This window comes from Peromyscus californicus, unplaced genomic scaffold (assembly GCF_007827085.1).
Source record: "Peromyscus californicus insignis strain IS unplaced genomic scaffold, ASM782708v3 Scaffold_6__1_contigs__length_162567912, whole genome shotgun sequence".
Classification (NCBI taxonomy): domain Eukaryota; kingdom Metazoa; phylum Chordata; class Mammalia; order Rodentia; family Cricetidae; genus Peromyscus; species Peromyscus californicus.
The window spans coordinates 49,990,049-50,016,180 of record NW_026294584.1 but is presented as its reverse complement, the minus strand read 5'-3'; the positions used below and the strand labels follow the sequence as shown (position 1 = coordinate 50,016,180).

The following is a 26,132-nucleotide window of genomic DNA, read 5'->3' as shown; positions in this document are numbered from 1 at the left end:
GGAGTGGAGGGCTACCATTATTGCAGAGAGGGCTTGTGGGAAAGCTCTTTCCTGGTTTGAATCCCATGGTAAACTAGAAGCATTTCATACCATCCACTAAGCGGGTCATGGCAGTAGTCTTGAGTGTGGAATACACTGTCTCTAGAAACCAAAGAAGGAACAAAAATGTTGAAATGCAGTCATTTGCTCTTTGTGTTGGAGAGAATATTTCCGCATACCTTGGATGCTTGAGCCCCTTGGCTTCACTCACACGAGCTCTTGTGATTGTTTGGAGGGCTTGACCACCTTCTCTCCCTTTTTAAAACCTTCAGTGTGCCTGGCATTTCCTCTTTAGCCATTTTTAACACGATGTCACTGATATTGCAGAAGAAGTGATGGGCAGTGTTCTTTGGTTCAGGCACTTGTCACTGTACCTGGATAACACCCAAGGGAGTTCTAAGCCTAGAAAAACATACTGCTAACCATGCACATGAATGCAAATAGTTTTTAAGTCTGGAAAAGAATTGATCTGACAAATCAAGAGCCATATGTCATATACTAAATGCTGAAAGATCCTGAACTTGGTAGCTGTATCATAGCATGCTGGTTCATTTCCTGATGGTTCAGCATTTTTCTTCAGTAGCATCTTGTTTTTGTAGTGCTGGAACTGGTGGATGAAGTGGGAATGTGTAGGGGTGTGTACCTCTGCCTACACACACACACACACACACACACACACACACACACACACACACACACACACCAGTCTCACACAAACATACATACACCCACAGAAGAAAATAAGTAAATGTGAAAAACAATACTGTTATCATAACTGAGGTCAACCATTGGAAGTCATCTTAACACCAGTGCTTGAAGAATCTATTACTTTTGATTTATGTATGGCCGGGAGGGTTTCATGAGGTTCCCTTGGGTATTGTTGCTATGGTAGTCCTTTCACAAGAGGCCCAGGAAACAGCACTGGGGTCTGCCAGTTATCAGGTGTGTCTTTTCTTATTATATAATAATGTATAAGAACAGGCAGAACCAGTGGACAAATCAGCCTTGGTCCAGGGTGGACTTCCTTTTCCATCTTCTTCCCCCTCCCATTCACTTTCCTCTTCTCTTTTTCTTTTCTTCTCTTTTCCCTTTCCTCCTACTACCCTTGCCCCCATCCTTCTCTTCATTTTCTTCCTTTCCTACCTTCCTTTCACTCACTCTCTTTGCTGGAGATTGAACCCAGAATCTGTGTCCTCTAAAACAACAATAATAATGAAACAAACAAACAAACAAACAAACAAACCCTGGGCCTCTTATACCCTTGCTATCTATGTGAGAGAACAATGGTGTTGCCTACCTATAAGGATAGATTCATTAACTTGAACACTTATCCAATTTTCTTCAAATTGTTTGAATACTTCTCTCTCCTCAGTTTTCAACTACCTACATTAAGGTCACAAGTCCTCTTAGTTAGAAACAGTGAAATGTTACCATGGACCTTGCCATGGCCCAGGGATCCTCCCTACTCCTTCAGTCCATGGGTTCCATCTTTGACATTTGACAGGGAACAGAGCAGAATATTGTGACTCTTTATTGGACTATTTGCCCCCTCCCTACTTTTGTGATTCTTTATCCATGCTTTCTTTTGATTCTATTGACTGAGATTTGTATCAGAAGTCTTGCAGCTTCTGTGCATGTTGGGCATATTAACTGGTTATGTTTTCTCTCTAGGCCATACTCCTTTGAAGCATTAGTCCACAGAAGTCTATCATTGTACTTTGATGGCTGAGTGCTGTCACATTATTCCTATGGTTTTGTAATTCTGTAATTCTGATTCCTATCAGACTGCTCACTCTGTGAGGCATTTCTTCCCATCAGGACTAAGCTTCAAAGGAGTTCTGTCTGTGAGTCTCTTGACACAATGGTGACTTTCTCAGCAACATAAATGTTATAGCTTTGGTTAATGCTGTGTCCTGTGGACCTCTTAGAGATCCTAGTCAACTGGGCTTTCCTTCTGTACCCAATGTGACTCTCTAGCATGCCAGTTTCTATGAAATTTCAATTGCCTCTGCCTCTATCACTACAACTCAGCCATCTCTACTGCACAAAGCATGGATCACATTTTTGTTCAGGTTCTCATTCTGGCATTGGTGTTAGAATTATCTTCTGTGTTTCCTGATAATTCATCTATTATTGGTTCAAAAATCATGTCTAATATGTATAGTATAACTAGGGTTATACATTGTTACTTTCATATTAGTTATGAACTAATGCACTATGTTATAGAAGAATGTTCCCACACAGAGAAGCTCTATACACCTTTGAGTCCTGCCCCTCTTTATCCTGTACTCTCCAGACTCAGGTTCTCTCACTCTCCAATACCTGCTCATAGGCATCGGTGAGATATGGAGCCAGGCCTTTTGAGTTGCAGCTTCTAAGATACCTTTAGATGCCTCCTGGAAGATTATATGCAGTACAACACCCAAACGAAGTCAAAACGATGTCTAGATGCTGGACTATTTCTCCCAAAGGCATCTCCTACTCACCCTCACTACCCTCAACACAACTTGTTAATCCAGGAGAGACAGGGTCTCACTAATTTCAGAGAATTTTAAAAGTCTCCTTCTCAAATTAGTGTCAAAATTGTCTTGAATTAATATATGTAAAGCACTCAAGTTCACACAAAAATAAATTGTAGTTAGTCCCGCTAGTGGAAGTGTATTTTCTTCAAGCTGGTAGTTAGGGGTAGAGTACAACCAGTTATTTCTTGCATAGCCATACAGATGGCATGATTATCAGTTACATGATTCTGTTCAAGCTGTCCTGATTTCTTTGTTGATAACTGTATTAACATCAATCCTGCTCTACAGTTTAAAATTTAAACTATTTTAGTCAATCTCTTTCTTTCTTGGAACCCAACTGCTTAAAAAAATATTATCAAGATAAAATGATACTTTTACTGGTAAATGTATCAATTATGGATCAATCAGGTAGAAATAAGTTTCCTCGGAGGAGGATTATAATAATTGTAGCCAGTTGCATTGATAGGAAAATGCTTAAGAAACCTCCTGGGGGCTAGGTGGTGGTGGCCCCCAGGAGGTTTCTTTAATCCCTGTGCTCAGGAGGCAGAGACAGGCAGATCTCTGTGAGTTCAAGACCAACCTAGTCTACAGAGTGAGTTTCAGAAATAGAGCTACATACAGAAACCCTACCTTGAAAAACCAAAAACAACAAAAGAAAAAAAAAAAAAAAGAAACCTCATGGGAATTCTAGGATAAGGATTAAGCCCAGCATTCAAAGTTTTGTACAGCTTGGTCTTTATTGAACAGAATGCTCACTCTCTGTAGAAAATGTTTTCGTTATGGGCTAGGGAGAGGCTAGTGGGTGAGAGAACTTGCCACACAAGCATGAGGATGTAAGGGCAGATCCCCAACACCGGTGTAAAGGGCTGAGTGTGGACTCGTGCACCAGTTACTCCCTCACTAGAGGGTAGACAGAGGTGCTATGCTATCTGGAGCTTTCTAGTAAGCCATCATAGCAGGGGGTGGGGAACACAGCAGAAGAACGCCAGTGAAACAGTGTGCTTCTGCTTCCGTGGGAAGTCCTGACTCAAGGAAATAAGGCAGAGAGCAATAGAGGAGGGCACAGCTTACTACACTCACACACATGTGAACACATATGTACACCATACACACAAGTACTACACACACACACACACACACACACACACACACACACACACACACGTACGTATATGTCAACACATTTACAGGCACACACTTTTCATCCTCAAATTAGGATGGCCATAAAAGATTAAATGCAAGTATCGTAACTAGATAGATACATCCATACAGACATTTAAATACAAGCTGGTAGCCATTCTTACAGGTTTCTGCCTGAGTTTCAAGGTCCTGGGCTGAGCTGTGCCCTTCTGAAATGTCATGGGGCATGGTCAGTGAATCCTGGAATCAAGTCTTTCTCTATACGGATGGCCATATCTGTGGGCGGAGTGTTAGGTTGTACTGAGAATTCTGCTCCCTGAGTTTTTTTTTTTTCACTCCCTTCTCCACCAGGAGGATCAATTTATGATCTTTAGCTTGTAGCAGGGATCTTCAGGCAAATGAATGACAAAAACCCAGAAATTATCAGAGAAGATCATTGACCAGCTCTGATTTGTATATGCTAATTGCAAGTGATATTGGCAAGGAACAACGTCAGATGCTACTGAGGAAGGGTAAATATCCGTCTGCAGGTGTAACTCAGCACAGCCCCAGAATGAGAGTGTCTTATGGACAATAAGATCAACCTAAAATATGCAGCATCTTTAATTAAACCCAATAGAGAAGAGTTCGGAACTTTCAAAGATGCTTCTTATAATGTAACCTTAAATGGACTATTTTGAAGCAATCTCAGGAGTTAGGGAAACACCACTCACTCTGATTCAATTTGTAAGGGCACTCACTGCTCCTTCTGATCTAGTTCAGATGAATGAACACATTTCTACTTTTAAAATCTTAAATATTTGCAGCAAGCAAGTTTTGCTCAAGACAGACGTCAGTGTAAGAAATGAAGACAGTTCAGACAAATTGAACTCTCCAGGAATAAATGAACTTTAGTCTTACAAAAAGGAAACCATTGCTAACTAACATTTTTTTTTTACCCTGTGCCACCCAAGGAAAACACAATTATCACACTGGCCTCATTTCCAAGGGGTCACAGTGCCAGGCAAGAGTACAAATGTCATGTCGGTGGAGAATGGGACTGAAGAGTTTGTTGAGGAGGAAAATGTCAGTAATTTGTAAATATTAGGGAAACAGCTGGTTCCTGGTGGCTTTGCTAAGCAAGGATCGAAGCCTCTACTTTGGATGAGATTATTCTAAATGGCAGTGGATAATGGGTTAAAACAAATGCTGTGCTTTCCTAGTCAAAAAAAAAATTTTTTTTTTCAGTTAGGTTTTTGTGAATCTGCACCTCATTCACTTGAAGGTCTAGGTCACTGACCAGAGTCAGCTGGTTAGAAGAGGTTCTGTTGAAAGAACTCACTCAAAGTCTTGTTTAAAATGGAAAAGTTTCTTTTTCCATCAGTGAGTCCCAAATCACTTGGTGTTTATATGCTGCGAGATACAGTTAGAAGAGTTCCCGGTGTACTGTACGGTTTCTGCCTCCATTCTTTGTGATCTTTGTACCTCATTTATAATATGTATTTCAGATATGTAAGCATAAAATATATGAGTATATATTTATATATATTTCAAGACTTAGGAAATATTTGAATAAAACTACTTGAAGTTCTCTTTTCAAAGACAAATATTAATGGGGGACAAATCAGTTAAGTCTTATTTTGTAATTCCCTTGGGTTTGGACTTTTTAATCACTTTATGAGCCTTGGGCATGTTGGGGGACATTGGAGAGACTTACTTTGTTGTTGCTGTTTAAAGTTTTGGACACATGTAGAATATCTACTCTTGGATTGGATCAAATCAAACAAGGACTAGCCTCTAGCCAAGAGATTCTTCCACCTCAGACCTCAGTTAAAATAAAATCAATAAAATAATTTCAGCCCATTTCATGTAGAGCCCCCTTCTCTGGTTTCAGCCAAGGCTGTAACGCTGAGTGCCATTTCTTACATGGTAGAAGAGAGAGACAACAGACTTTGAAGCCACTCAGAGTAATTCTTATTTCAACTTTATTCCAAAGGCTCAATTAGATTGGAAAAAAAATCTCCAAAGAGCCAGCAGAGTCACTTGGTTGGTATTTTTAGTCTGAAGTCAGCTAGATCCAAAGCATCTGGCTTCTTGTCCTTACTTTCCTCTTTCATAGAGCCGAGCAAAATAGCCCTGAAAAACCACAGAGCCATTTAAAATTCAGTCAGGGCATCTGTCAGTACCATAATAGCAGATCTGGACCAGAATTAAGCTGGAGTGATTAGGATCTGGCCCTTTTTTATTACACTTAAGAGACTGACCAAACTCTCCCCATAGTAGATAGTCTATGGGAACTTGGTCCATAAAAGCTCTGAAGAAGCTCTGTTTATGTCCTTGTATTGGATAACGCTGAAGCCATGGTCTCTGTGACTCAGCTGGAATAGAATCCAAAATAAAGCACCAAGCTGCTTATCTCGAAGCTCAATTCCCAGGGACCAGCAACAGTCTATATAACCATTATGCTCAGCGCCCTAGTTGTGACTGACCTTATTTGTTTTGGGTATCAGTCTGGCTTTAGCACCCCAATAGACTGTTTTCTTCATGAAGCTGGAAGGCTAATATGCAATACAATGAGGAGGCAACTGAGTGTACACAAGTTGAATCAGTGAGTAGAGTAGCACCCAGTCTTAGAAAGAAGGTTTTCTTGGCGAGGAGGTAGAAGAGGTCCCTGCTGATGGATTTTTCAATAAAAGTACTCTTTCATATATATTTATAGACATCCCCACATATGTGTGTATGTCATATTATAACACCCTCTCAATATATTGTCTCATTTGATACTTATCATGAATTGGAGATTTTGAATTGTTCCCATTTTTGGGTTCAGAGAGAACTTAGAAGTCCATGATTTGCCTAAAGTCACTTAGGCAATAAGAAGATCCAAGAACTGTTCTCAGCTTTCCCATCCCTGTGCTTCTGTTTGATGTACAGCTGTCTGATATGTATGAATTGAGGGACTGGTACCTGGGTCATAACATTTAGCAGACATCTCAATGAGGTTACAGTTGGTATCATGCCACACATTTTACCCTATTGATACCTCACACATCATTGCAATATTGAGCACTTATTAGTGAAATTTAGAAACCTAGCATGTTTGCAGTGTCTGTAGTGGCTGGTTATCTGCCTGACTGATGTGAAGGTCCTGTGAGGAGGTATAGTATCAGATAACTTGGGGTAAGATATTAAATCTTGTATAGCACTGTGTTCATAGCTGAGTTAAGACATGGAAACAGCAACTTTCTCATTTAGTTAATAACAAAATATGTACATGGTGATACTTAAAGCACTATTCTAAGTTCCCAAGAGCTATGAAGTGATTTACTTCAGGACCTTACGCTTCTGTTGGAGATGGGTGAGCATATCAAACCACCAGTAACTTAGGACAACTGAATAGTGGCAGGGGTGAGGCCCAGGCAACACAGCCCATAGCCAATGGAGAGATAATGAACATTGGAGTCATTTGGGAGGACTTTGTAGATTTTGCCATGGATTTGAAATGTAGACACTGTGTATAGAGTAGTGATAGCTTTCTAGGTGAATAAACAAAGAAGGTGGGCCCAGGCATTCAAATTTAAAAGAACAAGGCATGGTGTAGAATATAATTAGACCCATCTCACTGGGTAGACATGAGTTTATAGTAAGAGTGGAATATTAATGCTAAAACATTAATATGGAGTAGGGGAGATGGTTAAGAAGATAAAACGCTTGCCATGCAACCATGAGGACCAGAGTTTTTACCCCCAGCATCTGCATAAAAGCTGAGTGAGTTTGACGGTTATAACTCCAGCTCTTGGGAGGCAGAGAGAAGTGATGCCTAGGCCAAGCTTGCTAGCTACACCAGCTGAATCAGTGAGTGCCAGGTTCAGTGAGACCCTGCTCCAGAAAATAAAGTGGAGAGTGACTAAGGAAGACACCCAGATGTTTACCTCTGGCCTCCAGATGCATGTGCACTTACACATACATGTGCCACAACACATGCAGATGTACACACACACACACACACACACACACACACACACACACACACACACACACGAGAGAGAGAGAGAGAGAGAGAGAGAGAGAGAGAGAGAGAGAGAGAGAGAGAGAGAGAGAGATCCAAAGCTGATTGGGAGGATTGTGGGTAGTACCAAATGCTTGGACGGATGGCTTATTCTTCAATGAAAGAGGTGTCATTGAAGCCTTTGATCAGGAGGCACACACTGAAAGAATTCCAGCTTATTTTGTGGCAGTAAAGAGTAAGGGGGGAAAGACTGTTGATAAAGAGATGAGACAAAACATGAACAGTGTCACATGTGAAATGAGCAGTGGACACACCTGGATGCCTGGGTGAGCATGAGTTCCAGTGCCTGAGAAATTCCTGGGCTCTGTCCTATACTAGCTCCATCATACTTTCTCTTTAGACGCTTGCTCATTTGATCAGACAGTGTCACAGATTTCTGCTCAAGCTTTGAAGACATGTGCCATCTATCTCTTTTATTACTCCCTCAAAATTGACTTGAATGAACTTTTCAAGTGTCTCCAACGCTAAGCCATTTTGGCCTCTTTGGGACACATTGAGTAGTTTGCTATCATTTTTGAAAAGCCTTGCACACCTCATCTTCTAGCCCATTAGATTTTGTGTCCCCTCAGTAATATCCCTGTCAAGTGGTTTTGACACTTCATCACTGGAGGTGGGCCAGTGATTGCTGTGGGTATATGGATGTCAAAGCTGACCCTGTATTTCAGTTAATGTGTGGCACAGAAGCAGCATTGTCCTGGGGGAAAAGCCCCTGCTGTTGACAGAGCGAGGTTTAGCAAGCCATCGCTGGAGAGGCTGTGTCAGGGGTCCTGGAGTTCATCCAGGGTGTAATGCTTCACAAGAGGGCTTGCAGGAGGCAGTACATAGAGCTCCTGTCTATGGTTTATTGTGACACAAAGACACAGAGCAAGGTCAGCACAAAGGAAACACAGGGAAGAAACCTGGAAGAAACCAGGTGCCACCAGCTTCTACTGGGAGTCCTGCAGACTATGCAAAGTTCCTCCAGTAGTGAGTTGTGAAACACACAGAAATATTATTTATCTGTCTCATTAAGACTCCTTGCCCAGGAATTTCACTGAGGCTTGTTTGCCTAAGTATCTTTTACATAACACAGAACACAATCCTGGACTCCCAGAAGGAAAGCAGAGGTTCAGCATAAGCAGCATTAGGCCAGGAGCCATTCAGATTGTTCTGGGAGCTGAACAAAGTCTCCCCAAAGGGTGAGATACCAGATGCCAACCCTGTGCCAATTTTGCAAGCACCTTTCCTAAGGATAGGAGTCTCTCTTAGAGCGGTTAACTCTTCCCTGGACAGAGAGTAAAAATATTATCACTGTTGTTGATTGTTATGGAGAAGCTGCTACAAAGCCAAGAGAGGCTTGTTCCAATTCCAAATTAAGAAGTCATGTTTCCAATTTCTCCCCTTCTCCCTTCTATCCTCTCTGCGGGAGGGGCTTTAATTGGGGAGAGGAAGGGAGGTCAATATAGAAGGGAAGGGAATGAAGAGGGAATAACACAGTAACACTAAGGATGCTTGAAAAAGCCTTAAGGAATCATTTTATATTTATCTAAATTTACATATAATACATATGAGTCTATGTATGTACACACACACACACACACACACACATACACACAGTTTAAATGAAATTATGCACTTAAGGTGATAATACTTCACCCAAGAACCATAGAGACTCTAATATATTCCCCAGTGCCAGGCACAAGAAACCTCCTTTAGAGTTGTTGGTCCTGGGAGTCTAAAAGACTCCTAAAATGATATAGACTACTGCTATTGCCCTCGGTTGATTCCCAGAAGTCGAAGGTAAGTCCCCATTGCTGAAGACACTGAGTACACAAGTACACAAGACAAAGAAGACTTGAGCTGGATCTGACCCCAAACACTCCTTCCTTAGGATTAGCTTTTGCAGTATCATAAGGTGCTACTCAATCTGCCGAAGGAGCAGAACATTCAATAGTCCTACTCAACTGTGACACCTATGAACCAGAATAATGGTCAGCACAGCAAGACAGTCATGACGGTACAATAGTGCCATGTCTACCTTGGTGGTAGCCAATAGCTCCCTAAATTGGACTTAAGGCCAATTGAACAGGAGGGAAATCATGCCTGGTACTGGAAACCTAGCCAACTATCTGGGGCGAGTGAGGTCAGAGATCTCTCAGGAGAGCCTACTACTGCCACTTTCCTAACCCATGGTAATTCCTAACTACAATCTAGACACCTATCCTTATATACACAGTGAAGTGTAGCTCTCTTCTCGGTCAAAGATACTTCTTTTCAGGACAGATGAAGATCACTACAGAAAGCCATGGCTAGTCAGAATGCATAGCACAGTTCACTGTTGGGTGCCCAGCCCCAAAGGAAACATCTACAACACATCCCCCTACACTTAAGACTCAGGGAACATCTGGGAAGGAGGGGCAGAAAGAGTATAAGAGCCAGAAGACCAGGAAGTCTGCTGCAGGACTGAATCTTTTAGACTTGACAGGGAAACTACACAGGAAAAGGGAAGTGGCTGAATCTGGGAGAAGATTCTTTGAACACTGCTGTGTACTTCCTTTGGGGATTACCGATCTTGATGAGAGAGCTGGTTTGCTTTTTCGTCTGAGGAGACTCTTTGGCCATTGCATTGTCTTTGTTACTGCTTGCTGGTTAAGAATGAAACTGAAAAGCTGCTTGTTTTGAGAGGGAACATCCTGAGGGGAGGGTGAAAGCCTTCGAATTTATTACTCTAAGCTCAGACTTCTCCCAGACCCTGGCATCTAGGTACTGCCTTTGGTATATAATTTCTCTTTTCCTGGGTTCTCAGATACTAAAGTTGAACAGAGCCTCAATAGTATGTGACTAGGTGAAGCAATGATTTTTATTTTAGTTAAAAATATTTAATGTAGTTTATAAAATATATAGTTTATGATAGATTTGTGTGTATACATATGCTATATGTGTACACACACACATACATGTATATATGAGATGTTTTTAAAGGAAAATCTCTTATGTTAGTGTGGCTAGCTTAGAGATGCTTGTGGTGTGGGAGACACCACTGTCTCCTTTGTTTCATGCTCCAGACGGCTCAGAAATAGAAAATGATTTCATGGCAGAAGGTGGAGAGGGCAGTGCTCTGTGGCACTTGCAGTAATGGTTACTATAGCAATGGATAACAATTCTGGCCGCATTCACTTCAGTGAACCTCAGGAGGGCAAATATGGGCCGTAATGAGGAGGTCTGAAACTCTCTGTCTCTTGTCCTACTGTCTCAGGGTTTCCAGCAAAAGTTCTCCTTCCACAGTAAAGAGATCGTGGCCATCAGCTGTTCTTGGTGCAAGCAGGCGGTAAGTGTGGGGTGAAATAAGTGACGTGGGCTCACGTGTGACCATAACTGGCCATTCCAGTGCTTGGGTTCCTCCTGTCTACATGTGGAAGATTACCCTAAAAAGTTTGGTTTTCTCGTACAGCATCCTTAGAAGAAGAGAGTAAAATTATAGATAAAAAGCAAATATAAGTGGGGAAAAACAGAGAGAAAAATTATACTTCTTTCATTTAACTTGAAGCCCAGAATAAAAGCTTGGAAACCCTCCGTGATTCTCACCCTGGGATTAGAATCTAGAGCTCCTTCCCCCTAGTTCACCCACATGTCTTCCCTGTCCACTAGACTGTTAAGGGTTCCTCATCATACTAAAGTCCAACACGGGGAGCCTTGAATGAACTCTGCATCCTGGGAGTCTAGGTCTAGGTCTAGGTCTTGATGTGTGTGACTTTGTTGTGGGGCCATGGAGAACGAGTGCCTTTTGTGTTGTTCTTTAGGTTTCAATGTTTTCGTAGCCATCCATGTGCCCACTGAAATAGAGCCCGCCCTTGTATTTGACCATGTACATTCATTAAGATCCCACACTAATTTCCCACTTACTCTACTTTTCTTTATCCCCTGTCTCATTCTCTTCTACTCTTAAAAGCACTTGACTCCTCCATCCAAAACAGATATTGCACTTTTGTATTTGCTTTCCTCTGTGGCTGCTTTTGGACTTTACTCTAACACAGTTGGCAAACTATGACATCCAGGGCCAAGTATGGCTGCCACCACTGCCAACTCAGTGATGAGTTGAGTATTTGCAACACACCCAGGCCTTTACAGAAACAGTTTGTTAACCAACTCCCTCAAATCTCTCAACCTATCTACTCTTATTTTTCAAGGTCTAGTCTTGCTATGTAGAGTGTGCTATCTTTGTACTTGTGATCCTTCTGCTTCAGCCACCTGGATGCTTGGATTATATGATATGCACTAGCATATCAGCTTCCCATCTGCTTTTTTTTTGAGTGACCGTGTAGATGAAAATATATCACTTGTTTATTTCAAAGGAGACCTGAAAAGAAGGTCTGTGTGTGTTAGCTAGATTCAGGGATCACAGGTCTACACACAGTAGATTCAAAACTAGCAAAGGGGCTGGAACAGATGCAGTTTGAAACAATTGCAGTTGACATTTTTGTGGGTTAAACTCTTTGCATTATAGCAAGTCTATAAGATTCAACCCAATAGTCTCACTAACATAATTTCCCCAGGGCCTTCTTCTGTTGAGAGCCTCTGCTTATTAGGTGCAGACCCACTGGTCTGGAAGGTTCAGTGTTTGCTGTACCACCATCATACCACGTTTTTTTTTTCTTGGCATTTCCATGTTATCCCAGTAATCATACATGTAAACTTTGTGCTTCTGTTTAAAAACATGTTCAGAAGCACAAGGCTATCCTACTTATAGTGAAACTTTACATCATAAACACAGGATCTCCCTCTGGTATTAAGGTGTCAACTAGTCCCTAATGCTTCCCATGCTGCTCACTTTCCTGAGCTGGGAAGAGCCTGTTCTGATAGACTGTTGCTCCTGTGACCCTGGAGTGAGGTGTCTTATTCAGGGTCCATTCATTTGAAGCCTTGATCCTACTTTACAGTGAACACCCATAACTTCATTAATCTATCATCTTACTGACTCACTACAGAGACTCACTTTTCACTTTACTGGTGGCAGAGCTTTGGCCAATTTCACAGATTTTTAATATTCCAGAAAGTATGGCAATCAAACAAGATCTTATATGCAGAATATATTCACACAAATTATAGCATTGATGTATTCTTAATAGTACAAGTAATTCTTTCCAGGAATTTTGATATCAGATAAATAAACAAATAACTGATCTTCTATGATACAGGAGGAAAACCTTGGGTTAGGGAGCTGGGTTTCCTGTGTATGTGTCTTGGCTCTAACATTTAAAGGCTATGCAATCCTGAGTGTACCTGTTAGTTTCTAGCCTAGAGATCACTCAAGTGTAAGTTGAAAGAGTTGCTTAGACAGTGTTTGAGACCCTTACCACTGTAAACATGCAATGGGTACGCACTGAGGTTTAATTTGAATTACTTAAAAAAACAATCAAATTTGAAAGGAGGTGTTCAAAGGGTATTTTTCTGATATGACATTCCTCAGGTTCAGTTTATTTGTGGATCCCAAATAATGGGTGGCATGGAGAATTATTAATTATTTAATCAGTACTTTATCCATGATTGATGTTAATGAACTACTGGATCACAGGAGATCTTGACAGTATGCAGAAGTGAAAACAAAGTCTTTGTGATAGTGTAGAATAAAATTAGGGTAGCTGTGTTTGCCAGTTTTCCTCAGGCAGTCCTAATTGATGTCTATTCTCCCGACATTGTTATTATCAGTGGTTTCTTTCACTCTTTAGCTCCAGTTCGGTTGAAATGTGAATTGTGTATTGTGTGTTGGTTATAATAAGTATAATTCAAGTATAAATAAAAAGTCACTATGATTAGAACTTAAATCCTTTAATTATTGCATAGCTGATTTTTATGTTCACTAGAAATGAAATATCCCCACACATGACTATCACCTCATAGTCAGAAGGTGACTGAAAATATGATTAGACTGAGGTCACAGTGCCAGCCTCACAATAGAGTGGTGAGTTACCCCCTCACACTGGGGTGTTCTGGTGACTGTTACTAGTTCATGTTTTCTTCCTTCCTGTAATGCACAAGCTCCTCAGGCCTGCAGAGTGTAATAGGACCACCGTATTTTTAAAGGCTCTAGATAAGCTCAGTAGACATGATCTCTTTGTGTTTCATTACCACTGAGGTTAATAGCTTTCTGGAAATGACCACTTGCTTCCTTCCTGGCTCTCTGCACTTGAAAGATTACTTGGGAGGATTTACAGCAACAGTTGTAGAAACAAAAAGTCAAGGAGATGGCCATTGCCTTCCCAATTGTCATTTTCTTCTCTATGTCATATAATAGAAACAGTTGTGTGTAGTTAAGGTTAGTAGAGTCCTCCAAGACTCAGCATCTTTATATACATAGTCCATTAAACAGTTAGAATGTCTTAGCAGGCGTCATCCTTCTAGGCTCTTATTTACAACTGTTATGTCTATACTGGAATGAATTAATCTGGTCTCTAAGCATGTGGTTAGATGGTTGAATGCTGATGAGATGCATGTGTTTCTTAATGTGCAATTACGTGTGTTTGTGCGTGTGCCTGTGAGCCTGCCTGTGGGTAAGTGTGAGTGTGAGTGTGTGTGTGTGTGTGTGTGTGTGTGTGTGTGTGTGTGTGTGTAGCTATCCCTTCTTGCTGTGAATGACCTCTTACTCAGAATTGCTCATTAGCCTGTTTCTCTCTTCAGTTTCACAATAAGGTGACCTGCTTCATGCTGCATCACATCGAGGAACCCTGCTCTCTGGGGGCCCATGCTGCTGTCATTGTCCCGCCCACCTGGATCATTAAGGTGAAGAAACCTCAGGTAACTGCAGGATCCTGGTGCTGCTGGTCTAGTGTAGAGGAAAAGAAACTGTTTAGATTTGCTTTTCTCCTTCAATAGTCTTCAGGCACCTATCACCTCCACACATTCGTCCCTGTGGTCTGGTGCTTAGCTACCAGGCTCATCTCACCAGCCCATCACTTGACCTCATTGGGCTCTCTCGTGGAACCAGACTCCCATCCTCACAAAAACCCAGTTTCACAGCAAGGATGTGTCCTCCTCATCCATGTGTAATGATGCTCTATGAAGGCAGGTTTCCTGAGTTTCAGTGAGGATACAGTGGATTCTTACATGATCTCTTCTCTTCCAAGCCTGAGAGGAGTCAACAGAGAGCAAGGTTGGCAAGGAACATAGTTTGGTTAAGATTTCTGCCAATCTAAAGGGCAGACTGTGAGTTATGACCTCCATTACATACAAGGCCTGCTTAGAGAGCCACAGTGTTTTCTTAAGGCGAATTGAATCTGCTATCTTAGTTCCTAATCCCGTTCTGTACTCTCAGTAGCCTTCCTGTTTAAGCCAATCTTTTTATTAGTCTGGGGGACTTTCCTGAGGATGTAGGGATTATCCTTGTAGGGATTATCCTTGTGTTTAAAAGGTGGATGGGATTTAGGGCAGTAGACTAGAGAACAAGTAGCAGGCAGGACAATAGTACACAGTGTACAAAATTATAGTCGTGGGCCTGTGAGTTGAGTTAGATCATACTAGGTCTCTGCTGAGGCATGCAGGAGGAAACGTCTAAAACAGTGGGAGGCCACTCTTGGTTAAGGGTGATTATATGGCTAAATTCTTATTCCAGAGTGCACAATAATGTTTTAGCTATATTTGTGTTTCCCTAGGAAGTAGAATATTTGTGGAGCTATGTATCTCATCTTATCCGTCTTTAGCCATCATACTGAATATAATGCGTCCATGAACATGGCTAATTAAATGCTGACTTAATTAACATCTTCTTGACCTTTTATATTTTGAAGAATATGATAGAGGAACATTAGAATGTGAACACAGATGTGTAGATACATACACACACACACACACACAGACACACACACATACATGTAGTGAGAGATGAGGTGGATAGACAGATAGATGATAGGAAGACAGGCAGGTGATAGGGATTCCCAAAGTTGGACAGCCATCCTACTCTACTATACCCCCACCTTCCTTCTTCTAAGCTGCTTCTCAATGACTCCAAGGGGTTTTCTGACATTTTTTTGTCCCCATGTTATTAACAGCTCACCTCCAATGAGCTGCACTCTATAATTTATGGGTCTGCCAGTCATAATCTGATCACAAACTCAAGTGTGACGGTCAACCTCTGATTTTACAGTTACGGAGTTCAACATCTTTCCATCTGTCGTAACGGGACCCTGCTAACAGCACTACCCCCACTTGGCAGGGTTCCCTTTTCTGATTGTTTTCCTACACACTTTGGCTGGGTTTCCCTTCTAAAACACTGTTCTTACTTGATCACTTCTTTTCTGTAAGAAAGCCTACTGCTTCAGAATAAAGTCTGCATGAATCAAGAATCTGCCCGCCATCAGGCCCGAGCAACATCCAGTTCCCCCTGTAAGCCAGCCTTCCTTTCCCAGAATCTATGAATAATGTTTTATATATGTTGATGTCTCCCCTAGGGAGCATAAACCCATGGGATTGAGTTGTGACACTGTAGTTTTTGAAGGGAGGATTGTGCTTAGTCTTTTAGTTTAATGCTTAATGCATAATGACCAATATACACACATTATTCCTGTACAAAAGAAACTTCAGATAAAAGATGTCCCCTTTCACTAACATATAAAATTTTAGACACCTCCTGGCTTTTCCATCACATACCCATGTTTTCACTACTGGTTTATAGGCATAGAAATGTACCATTAGACTAGATACAGAACTGTAGTGTGTACAGGGTTGAGGGTGGTTAATGAGTGATGCTGTACTACCGATAATTCTTCAGAACTCACTTAGCTTTAAAAAATGAATCTTGGGTAGATGTTTCTAGTAGTACACATAGTCCTAAATCATTTAAGCTGTTCCCATTCAGCAGACATTTGGTCCACATCCCTACTGGTAGATGTTTATATTGTTCCTAATGACCTGTTTACAAACAGTACTGTGTTCAACCCTTCCTATTCCTGAATGAGGTTTTCTTTTTCTTGCTAGTTTTCTTTCTTTCTTGTCTTATTGTGACTGGATGATCTTTCATTGCCGGAGTACCGTGAAATGGAATAGCAGATTTTATTCAGTGACTAACATAATCCCTCAGACTTGCTTAAACTATTTCCTTGGGTGAATTATGAAGATCAATTAGCACGCATGATTTGATGTGACTTGGAGCTTTTGAGACCTGCTCCTCAACTTTGGGGACAAGTTTTCTTTGTTATCTACTGTCGTCAGAACCACCTTAATTCCAGTGGGGTGTCCGGAGCAGGAGGTGAGCATCACTTGAATAACCAAAGCTCTGCCTTCTTCCTTCTATGACCTGTCAAACTGTTGTCTTGTATTTGTGGGAGAGACTTCCTTTGTTATAATGAAGTGATATATCATTTTTAGGTCTTTTAATATAACCAATAATTTATGATCCCATAACCTGGAAAAAATCCCTCCAGGGTAATAGAGCTAAAGTTTTGTTTACAGTTAAATGATTCATCCATAAGGACTTCTTAACTGCCCAGGAAGGAGTCATAACTCTGATAATGGTTTGGTTGATAGGATTACTTTCTTGGCAAGGTGAGATTGCTCTGACACCTGGTCCAAGAAAACAAAGGGCCTTTATTTTTTCTGATATCTTCACAGAAGGATAGGCATAAAATGCCTAGAAGGCAACTGCTGTTGATATCAAAAGGCCATGAAAACCAGTCCGAATAGTGTTGATCTTGTAAGGGAATCAGGGCACTGAGTTAGCTGCCCTTGCTAGAATAAGCAGGCTTTGTTTTAGAACATTGGAGAAGTGTGAAAGGTTTCTCGACTCTTCATCACCAATACTTTACAATAAGTTTTAGACATTGCCTCTATATTCTCACAAAGCAGGCTACTTTGTTGAATTCCCCAGTACCAACCCTGGCAGGGCAAGCTTTGCTGTAAATTAGTGCAGATAGGTATCTTAGCTTGTCATGGCTGTGGTACATTCCAAATCTGCCTTCGTAGCCATCTCTTCCTCTCAAGATGCTGCTGCCTTGCAAGTGAAGTGATGTTGGACATTTGTACTCAAACAGAAGGGAGCCGTCTGAATAATGAGGTGTACTGGGAAATTCCAGAGTACTTGCTATTGCTCTTTGATCATTCTTGATGCTATAAACTTCCTTAAATCTCAGACATGCCTGGATACTCTGAGTCAATCACTGTACTTGTTCTGTAGAGAAAGCCCCAGGTGCATGGGTCTCAGGGAGGCTCAGAGGCACTTACTACATCTGTTGAAAAACTGCTTTGTGTGTCTGCTTCTTACTCAAGTTGAATTGCTTGCCTACTGTATTTCCCAAATGTGCTTGACCGTCAGAATCACCCAAAATGCTGTATGTGTTATAAGTTTAAGAAAGCTGTATAAGATCTTCACCTGATGCAGTAGAACTACATCTTGGAATTTAATTGTTGAACTCTGTCATGAACCAAGGCCCCTAGTGTGTTCCTGCAAGCAACTGATATTTGTATTTATTCAGTCTAGGCAGGAAATGAGCTGAAACACCAAAGTAGTGGGGAGACAAGCCATCATATCCTAGGCATGATTATGCAAACCAGAAGAGGCTTAGTAAATACTGTTAGTTATATAATGTTTATTCATTGTTTTGACCATGATTGGGGTATGATTGTGCACAAAGGATTTGTGCTGGGTAGTGAGGTTAACGGATGTGAACAGATACATATTATGGAATGGATGCAAAACCAACTGCTTCACATATGCCTTTTCTTGTTTAAACTTTACAACTGTCCTGTGAGGTAGGTATTATCACTTCATGCTAAAACTAAGAGCCTGTTGTATTAACCATTTGCCTGACTCAGTAAAGTGCATGCATCTCATCATAGGGAGCTGATGATGGATTCTTACAAATCCATCAGGCTCATGGTCCTCCTGGTGATCTACTTCACTGGGGTCTCTTTAATGCCACTTTTCAGTTACAAACCCACATTTTCAGCATCATACATGATAGTATCACTTGGGAAGCTTTTAATCTTTGCTTTGACTTCACTTCAAACAGATTAATACAGGGTCTAGGGCTGAACATTTTTAAAAGCTGTCTGAGTAAGGCCAGTATGTAATGCTGGTTGAGGAATGCTTAGAGCATCGTTTGATGGCACCCAGTGGAAGCTTCTCCTGTGGTCTCAGCTCTTCCAGGCTCCACATTATCCCTTCTACATAAGTGAAATTTATTGAAATATGGCATTGGCCTTTAAAATTAAAAAGAGATAAAAAGTCCCTTTAGCCTAGGAATTTAGAAGCCAGGAGATCTGTTTGCAGGGAAAGTGTGGTCAACAATGAATAGTGAAGAAAGCTCTAGAGTCAGGAGCACCCAGTTTCACGAATCTCTTTTCTGGAGAGTCTCCAAGAGCCCGAAGACCTTTTCCTTTGATGGAAGAAGAAAACCTGGGATGCATGGTGGTCCTTCAAAAATTTCCCCAGCCTTGGTGAACATGGGGTACACATCATTTTGCTTGCTTGCTTTCCTTCCTTCTTTCCTTCCTTCAGCTTCTCTCTCTCTCTCTCTCTCTCTCTCTCTCTCTCTCTCTCTCTCTCTCTCTCTTTCTTCTTTATCTCAGCAAAAGTGAAATAAATACTAGCTCATTTGGATCTTGTTGAATTTGATGCATTAATTTCTGTGTTCTAATGTTTAGTTTTGAATGTGCTAAGAAGAAAATACTTGTAGATTAGCTATTTGAATTTCTTCAAGCTAGTTTGAAAACTATTAACTGCTCAAATAATGTAAGTGTGTATTCTAATGTCAACTTCTAAGTTAAGAATTCTGCATTTCAGGCTCTCAACACTTGGTCAAACATCTATTATATGGTCAGTACTATCTTACATTTGTGAAGATACAATCTAATAGATATTGAGTCCACTAATTAAATCTGATTTATGTTTGGTTTTTAACCAGTAAGTGTGATTGTCCTGTAAGAGTTCCTCCTCCAAGTATTTAGAGAAAATATTAAGAGAAAATGGTTAGTCAAAGTAATCACGAATTGTGGTTCATAAACTTTCTAGAAAGAGAAACTAAAATTAAGGGTTACTATATGTCAACAACTTGGAGTTACTTCCATAGAAATGTTCAAAGCTACTTAGTGGAGAGAAGACATTTTAGTTAATGGATCTTCAGACAGAGAAAGAAAGAGTAATGTTCACCACTGCACTATTATATAATGATAAGGTATTGTCCAAGCATTTAAAATATTATGCATCAGTGTTGATAAGATAGTTGGATTGTGAAGTTCTACTGGGGTCAAGTGTTATTTTATAACGATTACTAAAGCAGATCATAAAAAGTAAACAAAGAAGGAAAATGAAAAAAAGAAAAAGAAAAACATAAAAAAAATGGCCTCCTTTTTTACATTTCCACATAGGTGATCTCCATACCAGGAGATGAACTTGAACTTGGTTGGGCGGGAGACGGACCTGGTTGGGCGGGAGACTGGAGCCCCTCAGAGAATTTGGGATTCTTCCATTTTTACTGGGAGGGTTGGCAGGTATACCATGTGTTGTTATGTGAGTCCATAAGAGCCCCCGCAGCTCTAACTCCCTGCCTCCATGTGGCGGGGAGTCAGTTGCTCACTCTGGAGCACTGGTTTCTGTCTGTGGCTTACCCATGAGCAGTGGCTTGGAAGTGTCAAAGCATGAGAAGCATGCAGTCAACAGCATGCGCTGCTGTCCTCTTCTACATGGTTGTGCGTGGAAACGCTGGGGCTGCCTGCCTCTGAGTTTAGCTGCTCCCTTCTTTCCCCACAGAACTCCCTGAAGGCTTCCAGTCGGAAGAAGAAAAGAACAAGCTTTAAAAGGAAAGCCAGTAAAAGAGGAACTGAGGTAAGTCTTTCAGAGAAGTGTGTTAGACATACAGCTTCCTTAGCCCTGAGGATCTGGCCCACACTCACTCTTGTGATGTGCCTTCTACACTCCCTTTGTCCTTCAGCCCATTCTACTTGCATTGGAATCCTTCCTGTTCCAGATCTACCAACCTATCCATCAATTAGTCAAATCTGACCTGCTTTATCAGAGTCAGAGCATCTGGCCCTGCCTGGAATGTCTTCTCCAAAGTGACGGTGATGATAAAGATGACAGTGAGAACTGCCACTTCTAGAACTCCTAGAGTATGCAGAATAAAATGCAAAGCGTAGCTCAGTTTTCTGGAGTAAATTACAGTAGGAGGTGCTTTCTCCCAGGTGATGTGCACACACTGCCATCTTCATGCCTCATGAAATAAGACTCAGAGTCCTAGGGGTCCACCGGGTTCACCCTTCCCTTGCTTTGTGATTGCTTCCAAGCTGTGGGTATTGATCCTAATAGTGCTGCCTGCCTCTTCCAGCAGGAAAACAAAGGCCGTCCTTTTGTGATCAAGCCCATATCCTCTCCTCTCATGAAGCCTTTGCTTGTGTTTGTGAACCCAAAGAGTGGGGGCAACCAGGTGAGTCATTTTTCACGAGTTTAGCTTTGACTCTTTGATACGTCAAAGACACAATCCCCAGTACGAAATAAAAGAGCATCCCAAGGGCACAGCATCTGAGGTGTGCCAGGACCAGGGGCAAAACTCCTAGAGTTCGCAGCCTGCCCTTCTTCCATACACAGCCAGACCAGACCGACAGTTTCCTAAAGATATTCTAGAAGGATCCTTCCAGAATTTCTCTTTGTTAATAGGTTTCAGTGCAAAGCAAAGAAAGGTTTATCCATGTTCAGTGTGGCTACACCGAGGAAGAGGAGAGAAAATGGAAGGGTTGAGTGGCCCCTACGTCCGTCTTCCCTAAGTTTTCATGATTAGGAATACCAACTTGTCTGTATTTCTTCCAGTTATAGTTTAACCTGACTCCCTTTTCCCTGCCCTCGGGGAAAAGAGCAACCAGAGTTCATTTGTCACAATTGTACCTTAAGGCCAGAGAAATAATCTGTTTCTAAAGACTTCATTATTCCTTCTGCTCTCTGCCCATTTCTTTCAGTGTAGCTTAATATTGACCCCGTTTCAGAATACAAATATATCCTTACAGACGTTAATGGCATTCCTACAGTAACCTTGCTTTGTAAGAACAAGGTTTTCTCTATAATCTAGTCCTTTATCTTTTTATCCATTTCTCTTCTGCTCCCTGGGGCTTCTTACTAAGACTCCGCTGTGGGCTTTGATTTTTCTGTTATTTTCTTGGGAACTTGGATGTGAAAATACTTTTTTTTTCTGACCATTAAGTCTACACTTGATCCTTCAAGGCAAGACTCTTGGGAGGGTCACCATCAACAAATAGAGATGTGAGACTTTAATCACCCATATTAGGAAAGATGTCATGGCCTGCCTGCCATCAGGGTTTTGACTGGATCCTCCAAGTGGTGTCATTTTCAGATAATGGATGTTTCCCAGGATGAACTGACCACGGTGAGACTTGTCATATGAGAGCCTATGATTGAAAGGAACTCCTGTCTCCTCCTCCTTCTTTAAGACTCCTGGTCACTTGCAATATTAAAAATCAATCTCAGTACCATGGAGAACAGATGTTATAACAAAGAAACAATTTATTTTCCATAACCTTCATTTTTGTGTCTGTTAGTGATGATGTCCTTCCTCTTCTAATGATGTGTCTCTATAATAATCAGTAGAAAGGGACCACGTGATGAGTTTCTTAGGACTGATGTTCAGTTTGCCCTGAAACACACCCACTCAGGGGCTGGGCTCCCCGTAGCCTAGCAAGGGTGAGTGGAGCAGTTGAGAATCAAGAAATGGAGCAAAGTAGATGCAATTAGTTTCATAGTTTGGGTGGTCTGAGCATTGCAAGCTAGTTAGCATCAGCTGTATTTTATCAAGGCACTCCCTACATAAGCATATTTTTTTTTTGAGATAGGATCTCAAGTAGCCCAAGCTGGCTTTGAGCTCACTGTATGGTCAAGAATGACCTCAAACTTCCTGACCTCTCCCTCTCCCTCTTGAGTGCTGACATTGTAGCATGTGCCACCATTCCTGATTAATGCGATGCTGCTGAGGACAGCACCCAAGATTTCATGGATGCTAGGCAAACACTCTACCACATGAGCTACATCCCCAGCCCTGAAGTGAATTCATTAACCATGCTAAGAACCGCCCTGCAGTGGACACTCAGATGTTTTTTTCATTTTGCCTGCCTTCGTGAGGCCAGCAAGTCATTTAAGATATTCTTGTTCTAGTCTCTACAAATTAATAGTGATGGAGACTTCATACATTATCTAATGCTGCTTCCAAGTTCATTAAGTACTAACAGACCAAGGAATCTTAAGTGAATTTGGAGGACATCTTTTTTTTATTTTATTTTGCAATACAATTCAGTTCTACATATCAGCCATGGATTCCCTTGTTCTCCCCCCTCCCGCCCTCCTCACCTTCCCCCCAGCCCACCCCCCATCCCCACCTCCTCCAGGGCAAAGCCTTCCCCGCGGACTGAGATCAACCTGGTAGACTCAGTCCATGTAGGTCCAGTCCCCTCCTCCCAGACTGAGCCAAGCGATCCTGAAGACATAAAAGGGACTATTGGGGGGAAATAAGTCAGGTGTCATTTGTTGTGTGTCCTAAACTGAGTGAACCATACTGCAAGAGCTGTGGAATTCCAGAGGGAAACAGTGACTTTGGCATGATAAAGAAATAGTGTCTTGTAAGGAGTTGAACTAGGAGAGGGTACTATGTAGTTACAGGGAGGAAGGACTATGAGAGGAAAGTCCCCTTTCTTCTCAACCGTGGGAAGTTTCTGATCATCCTTCAAGGCTCCCCAGTGCCTGTCTAAACCAGTTATCAAAATCAGTCACCCTCTCCACCTGGGATGCACCCACCTGTCCATCTACGATAGTGGTAGTGTTCTCTGGGTGTGTGTTCTCTTGGAATGTAGGTGTCAGCAAACTAGGGGGCTGCATCTTTCAATCCTGGATTTCTAGAGCATGGTGCATAGTAAGCAAACAACTGTATAGTGAGAAATACAAAAAACAGAGTAGATGTGGGGCAGGAATTCTGCATTTCAATGACGCTGTGGTGAGTAGGTCATGCAGAAAAACTACAGGATATATGACACAGGATAAAGATTAGAACCAGCCCATGGAAAATGCTTTAAAAAGTGGGTTTGTGCTATGGAAACTGGGTTTAAAGCTCTTTGCTTTTTAAAATCTTCTGGCTTATGAACAGAAAGGTGACATGGCGAAGGTTAGTGTGCAGAGATACTCACTCGAGAGCCTGTTAGGGCTCAGGTGCCATCTCAGGAAGTCAGGGTGGCCCTGAGTTCCCTGGGTTGACCCCTATTTCTCCCATGTTCCAGATGCTGCCTCTGCCTTAGGGGACAGATCTCACTGCCTGACCGGGGCTTCCTGCTACAATATGTGGGGTAGGGTGTGGGCATATTCTGATTTTTGCATTTTGATTAATTAACAATTAATGATTCAATTATTCCACTCATCTGATTGTAGGTAAAGAGCATTCCTGACTCATTTCCTCTCTGAAGTGTAGGCTCCAAAACTTTCTTAACTTGCATTAGTCTTTAGTAAATAACTAGATGATATTGCCATCTAGTGGCTAGAAAAAGAACTGTTTCTCCCCTACCCCGCCCCTTGCTTCCTTAGGAATGGAAGAAAAAAAAATAACGTCAACATTTTGAAGGATTATATTGGGCTAAACATACACCATGACTGTTTCTGTTAAACGACACATTATTCCATCACCCTTCCTTTTAATCTTCACAATAGTTGTCTCTATTTTTTCCAGCACCATTAGGGTACACATGACCTGGTATTTTGTAAAGGTTTAGACACTGGTTGTACTGTTGGTACCAAAAATATTTGAGGAGACAGGTACTGGGCTCAAGGACTAAAACATTAGCTTTGAATTACTCTTCCTGTGGGAGGGGGACTGAAGGTAGGGGACAGATTTACTCCAACACAGTTCCCTCCTCTGTGTAGGAAGTTGGGACACCCCACTCCTACACCACCCCTCTCCCCATTTACTGAGTTCAGTGTCTCTTTTTGTGTTATTTAATATGGGTTCAAAGTTGCACAGATGTTAGCCACTAGAATAGATGATCTCCATAGTCCTGGGAGTTGAGGGATTGAGATGCTGCTTACAATGTCCAATGTGTAGTTCCACGTCAGATATGAGGTAGGAGCTTGATTCTTGGACCAGAGCTCTTGGGCTCCAACTAAGCAGAAGGATGCGGACAAGTGGGGGTAGCTGCTGGTGGACAGGTTCATGCTGGCTGAGTCCATACCACCTCCTCTGAACCAGTGTTCCCCCAGCAAAGCTGCTCTCCTAAGTCAGGAGTCAGTCGCACCAATATGGACATGGGGAGCAGATAAAGAAAGTGACTTCCAAGGAGAACTCTGATTCCATAAACCGTCTCCAAAATACTTGGATGCACAGTCTCAGTGAAATAGTTAGATTTTTGAAGTGCTGGGAAATTTTCAACTTGGAGCTCAATAAAACTTGATCGTTTTCTACAAATTCAGGCTTCTGTGGGTCAGACTGGTTTGGAGAGGGAGCCAAGAGACAGTAATTAGATGAGGGGACACAGCAAAATCCAGATTGCCAGAGCAATCTCAACAGATGAGATGAAAACAACACAAGCCACAGATTTGCTGAATGCCCCCTTTTTTATGTTGCACAATTGTGAGCATGCGCAGTGGGAAGAAGCTAAGACACAACCCAAGCCGTCTGGTTCTTTGACAGCCGAAAGCATACCTGTCGGTAGCTGCAGTGGCGACGTGGAAAGGTGACAGTCTGGCTTTCCTCAGGAAAACATCGCAGTGACTACTTCCCACAAAGCCAAGGCCAGACATTTTAGCACACAGGACTTAGTCTGTGGCTGGCTCCAGTTGCCTCATCTTGCACCACTTCCTGCCAAATGTAGTTTTTCTGTGGCATGTCGTGTTCTTTTACACCTCTAGTGACTTCACCCTGGCTCTTCACCCTCCCTCTGCTCCTATGGAAAGAGACTGCTCTACTCAACTTCCACGACCAAACTCAAATGGTGTGCTTCAGATACCTTCGTCTGATCTGAACATGTGCTTAGACAGTATCTCCCCTGGGTGGCTGTGCTTCTCACTGGACAGCTGTGGCACAGCATTTACTGGCTTCAGTGAATTAATCCGTTTCATGTTGGTTTCCTTCCAGTAGAGGCTGTGTGCTCCTGAGTACATGCCCGAACACAGAACAGAAGCTAAATCCACAATTGCTGATTAAGTGGTGGGTTCTTTGGGATTGTGTGTACCGGAAATAGTTATTCCTAAGCTCTTCTCCCCACGGATCCTTTTCCTCCAGCTTGCTTATTGTCTGGTCAGGTGTTTTCGTGTTGATTATCTACATCATGCCTACATGATATGAACTGGGGCTTAGTGATGCTATAGGATGCTTTTGCAGGATACCCAGGCAGTACTCTGGTGGAGAGCTGTATGCTGCGGACAGGGCTGTTCTGAATGG

General features: G+C 41.9%; 1 protein-coding gene across 18 annotated transcripts in view; it reads left to right on the top strand.

The window, feature by feature from the left end:
* Positions 1-26,132, top strand: part of Dgki (diacylglycerol kinase iota) — a 450,953-nt gene that overhangs the window by 212,549 nt on the left and 212,272 nt on the right. For 5 of the 18 annotated variants that reach the window (XM_052721132.1, XM_052721135.1, XM_052721138.1 and 2 more), the window contains 6 exons: positions 10,985-11,056; positions 14,404-14,520; positions 19,499-19,531; positions 20,083-20,205; positions 20,465-20,539; positions 21,039-21,137. In XM_052721132.1, the coding sequence (XP_052577092.1) occupies positions 10,985-11,056; positions 14,404-14,520; positions 19,499-19,531; positions 20,083-20,205; positions 20,465-20,539; positions 21,039-21,137 (519 nt within the window). The remainder of the gene's footprint in view (positions 1-10,984; positions 11,057-14,403; positions 14,521-19,498; positions 19,532-20,082; positions 20,206-20,464; positions 20,540-21,038; positions 21,138-26,132) is intronic. The other 13 variants (XM_052721146.1, XM_052721144.1, XM_052721145.1 and 10 more) reach the window with 10 other exon arrangements.